We start from the raw sequence: 5,067 nt of genomic DNA on the forward strand, positions 1-5,067 counted from the left end.
GGTAGTGACCAAGCCGGCCAGCCCCCGGGTCGAGCGAATCGGACCAGTGGCCGGGCTTGATAAAGAGGTGACTAATGCACAAATGCAAGAGACACAATATCTTGGTCGGAAAGGGCAGTCCCCGAGCGTCGTTCGGGGACTCCATAGTTTTCAGATGATTACAAAAGGCAGTGATACATACGTGCACACGGCTAACTGTAAAACGGGTGGAGGAGTTCTGCGTTCCACGGTCGGGTTGCTTCTTCGTCGGCGGTGTCTCTCTTGCGCTTGTTTTACTTGCGGGCGTCGATGAGGTAGTAGGCATTGCGATCGCACAAGGCCTTGCTAATGATGAATGGGCCCTCCCACGGGGAGGACAGCTTGTGCTGGCCGGCTTGGTGCTGGACAAGTAGGAGGACGAGGTCTCCCTCTCGAAACGCGAGGGGTTTGATCTTCTTACTGTGGTAGTGCCTCAGGCCTTGCTGATAAATGGCTGACCGACTGACTCTAGGAGGCATGCTTCTTTGAGTAGGTCGACGTCGTCTTCGCGGGCTTCTTTGGCTTCATCTTCAGTGTACATCGTGACAGGCGGTGAGTTGAACTCAACGTCGGTCAGGATGACGGCTTCGGCTCCGTAGACGAGGAAGAACGGGGTGAACCCGGTCGACCGGTTAGGTGTGGTGCGGAGGCTCCAGAGGACGGCCAACAACTCGTCAAGCCAGCTGCCGGGCAAGCGGACAAGTGGCTCAACGAGCCATGGCTTGATGCTGGATAGGATGAGGCCATTGGCCCGCTCGACCTGGCTGTTGGACTGCAGGTGTGCGACGGACGCCGGGTCGAGGCGGATGCCGGAGGCGGAGCATTACTGCGCGAGCACGCCTTTGGCGAAGTTGGTGCCGTTGTTCGTGATGATGCTGTTCGGCATGCCGTAGCGCACCGTGATGTCCTTGATGAATCGGACGGGCATTGGCCGATCTAGTTTCTTGATTGGCCTTGCTTCGATCCACTTGGTGAACTTTTCCACCGCCACCAGCAAATGCGTCATGCCGCCTTGAGCGGTCTTGATCCCACCATGTCAAGTCCCCAGACCGCGAAGGGCCAGGCGATCGGGATGGTCCGGAGTGCTGACGCCGGCTGGTGGCTACGCTTGCTGAAGCGCTGGCATCCCTCTCACTTGAGGACGAGCAACTCGTCGTCTTGGAGGGCCCTGGGTCAGTAGAAACCATGGCGGAAAGCCTTGGCCACCAGGGACCGCGAGGCGGCATGGTGCCCGCACTCGCCCTGGTGTATGTCAAGGAGGATCTCAATGCCCCTGTCTAGCTCAACGTAGCACTGGAACACGTCAGTGGAGCTGCGCTTGACGAGCTCATTGTTGATGATGTTGTAGGAGGATGCCCGGCGCTGCACTTGCCGGGCCTCGGTCTCGTCCATGGGGAGGACCCCGTTTCCTAGAAACTCTGGTATGGGCAGGGCCCATGAGGGAGACGTCACTACGGCAAAGACGGCCACCATGATGGGTTCCGGGGCGGTAGCCCCCGAGCCAGGGCCAGTAGCCCCCGGGTCAGGGACGGCGGCGGCTGGGTTGGGTTCGGCAGCCCCCGGGCCGGGTTCGGCAGTCCCTGGGCCGGGTTGAGGTGTAGCCAGGTCGTCCGAGATGTAGATGGACTTGGAGTCCGGAGACGGTTTGACAGATGGCTTGTGCAGGTGCTCGAGGGAGACGCCGAACGGAATGGACTGCGGCGATGAGGCGATCTTGGCGAGCGTGTTGGCGGCCTCATTTTCTGCACGTGGGACGTGGAGGAACTCGCAGCCTGCGAAGAATCCGGACAACTTCTGGACGAGGAAGCGGTAGCTCGCCATGTTGGGGTCGCAGGCGTCCCACTCATCGGAGCATTGCTGCACCACCAAATCTGAGTCGCCGTAGCACAGGATGCGCCGGATGCCGAGTTCCTTGGCGAGCCGGAGGCCATGCACAAGGGCTTCATACTCGGCGACGTTATTGGAGGCGGTGAAGTGGATCTGGAGCGCGTACTTGAGCCGGTTGCCCTTCAGGGAAGACAACACGATGCCGGCCTCGAGGCCGAGACACATCTTTGAGCCGTTGAAGTGTATGCGCCAATGCATTGAATCCGTCGGCGGCGGCTGGTACTGGGTCTCGGTCCAGTCAACGAGGAAGTCGGCCAGAGCTTGGGACTTGATCATAGTGCGAGGCTCGTAGAGGATGGTGTGGCCGGCTAGCTCGAGCGCCCACTTGGCGACTCGTCCAGAGACGTCTCGGCATCCAATGATCTCGCCGAGGGGGGCCGTCCTGACCATGGTAACTACGTTCTCTTGGAAGTATTGCTTCAATTTCTTGGCGGTGAAGTACACGCCGTAACACATCTTCTGGTAGTGTCGGTAGTTCTGCTTGGAGGCGGAGAGCACCTCGCTCAGATAGTAGACGGGACGCTGGATAGCCTGGATCTTGCCCTTCTCTAGTCGCTCGACCACCATCACCGTACCGACTGACCGCGAGGTTGCGGCAATGTAGAGCAGCAGCGGCTCCTTCTCGGCTGGTGCGGCCAGGACGAGCGCGGTGGAGAGCATGCGCTTGAGGTCCCTGAAAGCTTCATCCGCCTGGTCGTTCCACTCAAACGGCGTCGTCTTCTTCAGGATGAGGACTGGGTTGGCCAGCCACTCGGGGTGAAACACTTCCATGATGAAGCCGTCCGCCAAAAGCTTGGCGACCTCTTCACCGATGGTTCTTCTCTTCTCTTTAGAAAAATGTCGCAGGGGTTGACGGACAGGCTTGGCGTCCTTGCGGACGTAGAGTTTGTGCTCAGTGCACTTCCTCGGGATACCGGCATGTCCTTTGGGGTCCATGCAAAAATATCCTGATTCTCACGGAGGAAGTCGACGAGCTCGCCTTCCTATTTGTTGTCGAGGCAAGTGCCCATGACAACGTACTTGCTGCAGCTGGGGTCTTCCGGGTTCAGCTTCACCTTCTTGGTCTCCTTGGAGGGCTTGAACGAGGCCTCGTCGGTCGGCTCCTGGGCCGGGATTGGTGCGGCCGATGTCTCGCTGGCCAGGGCGACGATCCGATCGAGCTAGCGCCGCTCCTCGGCTACGACCAGTGACTCGGCCAGCTTGGCGCCGTCCCGGGCGCACTCCAGGGACTTGCGGTAGTTGCCAGTGATGGTGATGAGGCCCTTCGGACCCGGCAGCTTCATCTTTAGGTAGGCGTAGTGGAGGACCGCCATGAATTTGGCGAGTGCGAGCCGGCCCAGCAACGCATGATCCACCACCTGTTGGCATACTTGTCCACCATTACCATGAGCACGACCATGGTGACCAGCTCAGAGCGTAAGAGCTTGTGCTTGAGGAGGGTGCCATCCCGGCACCCGTTGACGAAGTACTGGATTGCTTGGACTTCGTGGACGCCCTCGCAGCTATTTCGGAGCTCAGTCTAGCGTGCGAGGTACTCGCGGCCAGTTTTCGTCGGTCCCTGCACTCACATGGCGAGCTGGCTGGGACGGCTGAGTCCCTTGTAGGTGCTGATGAAGTTGCGCACGAAAGCTTGCTCGAAGTCGACCCACGCATTGATGCTGCCCACCGGCAGGCTGTTCAACCACGCGCGGGCCGATCCCAGGAGCATGAGCGGCGTGTAGCGCACGGCGAGGCAGTGGTTACCGCCGGCGATGCCGATGGAGGTGGTGTAGTCTGTGAGCCAGACTTCCGGCTTCACGGTGCCGTTGTACTTGGGAGTGTCGCGGGGGAGCGTGAACCCTTAGGTAAAGGGCTCGTCCCGGATGCGTGGACCAAAACACGCTGGGCCGACAGGACCGTGTTGGAAATATGCCCTAGAAGCAATAATAAAATGGTTATTATTATATTTCCTTGTTCATGATAATTGTCTATTGTTGTAACGCCCTCAATGCAGCTATATCTCCCACGTGTCGAAGCACGACTTAGAGGCATAACCGCATTGAAAGCAATGTCGCAAGTGAGGTAATCTTCACACAACCCATGTAATACATAAGGGAAAGAGATACATAGTTGGCTTACAATCGCCACTTCACACAAATACATGAATAAAGCATTACATCAACCAGATACAATCAAGGTCCGACTATGGAACCCAAAATAAAAGAAGACTACCCCAAATGCTACACAGATCCCCGATCGACCCCACCAGGGCTCCACTACTGATCAACTAGAACGAAACAACACAAAGGACAAGATCTTCATCGAGCTCCTCCTTGAGCTTGGATGCGTCACCTGCTCGGTAACATCGGCACCTGCAAACTGGTTTTGGAAGTATCTCTGAGTCAACGGGGACTCAGCAATCTCACACCCTCGCGATCAAGACTATTTAAGATTATGGGTAGGTAAAAGGTATGAGGTGGAGCTGCAGCAAGCGACTAGCATATATGGTGGCTAACTTATACGCAAAAGAGAGCGAGAAGAGAAGGCAAAAGCACGGTCGAACAACTATGATCAAGAAGTGATCCTAGAACAACCTACGTCAAACATTACTCCAACACCGTGCTCACTTCCCGGACCCCGCCGAGAAGAGACCATCACGGCAACACACGCGGTTGATGTATTTTAATTAAGGTCAACTTCAGGTTTTCTACAACCGGACATTAACAAATTCCCATCTGCCCATAACCGCGGGCACGGCTTTCGAAAGTTCAAAACCCTGCAGGGGTGTCCCAACTTAGCCCATCACAAGCTCTCATGGTCAACGAAGGATATTCCTTCTCCCAAGACATTCCGATCAGACTCGGCATCCAGGTTACAAGACATTTCGACAATGGTAAAACAAGTCTAGCAACACCGCCCGAATATGCCGACAAATCCCGATAGGAGCTGCACATATCTCATTCTCAGGGCACACTCAGATGAGCAATCCGTACAACTAAAACCAGCCCTCGAGTTTCCCCGAGGTGGTGCTGCAAGGGGCTCTAGTTTGGACCAACACTCAGAGGAGCACTGGCTCGGGGGGTAAAATAATGATGACCCTCAGGAGCGCGACTCCCAAGGGAAAAAGAGGCTAGGTGGCGAATGGTAAAACCAATGTTGGGCATTGCTGGAGGAGTTTTATTC

General features: G+C 56.7%; 2 protein-coding genes across 2 annotated transcripts; both read right to left on the reverse strand.

Annotated features, from left to right (window-relative positions):
- Positions 1 to 451: 451 nt before the first annotated feature.
- Positions 452 to 946, reverse strand: LOC147971171 (uncharacterized). The gene is made up of 2 exons (XM_087523850.1): positions 846 to 946; positions 452 to 701 (listed from the first exon to the last, which is right to left on the reverse strand). Exons 1-2 carry the CDS (start codon positions 944 to 946, stop codon positions 452 to 454), a joined length of 351 nt encoding a protein of 116 aa, XP_087379976.1.
- A 245-nt stretch (positions 947 to 1,191) lies between these two features.
- Positions 1,192 to 2,841, reverse strand: LOC147971172 (uncharacterized). Its single transcript, XM_087523851.1, has 2 exons — positions 2,404 to 2,841; positions 1,192 to 2,322 (listed from the first exon to the last, which is right to left on the reverse strand). The coding sequence occupies exons 1-2, from the start codon at positions 2,839 to 2,841 to the stop codon at positions 1,192 to 1,194; spliced, it is 1,569 nt and encodes a 522-aa protein (XP_087379977.1).
- Positions 2,842 to 5,067: the final 2,226 nt, after the last annotated feature.

The sequence above is a fragment of the Triticum urartu genome, chromosome 5A (assembly GCF_056163025.1).
Source record: "Triticum urartu cultivar PI428250 chromosome 5A, HENAU_Tu73, whole genome shotgun sequence".
NCBI lineage: Eukaryota > Viridiplantae > Streptophyta > Magnoliopsida > Poales > Poaceae > Triticum > Triticum urartu.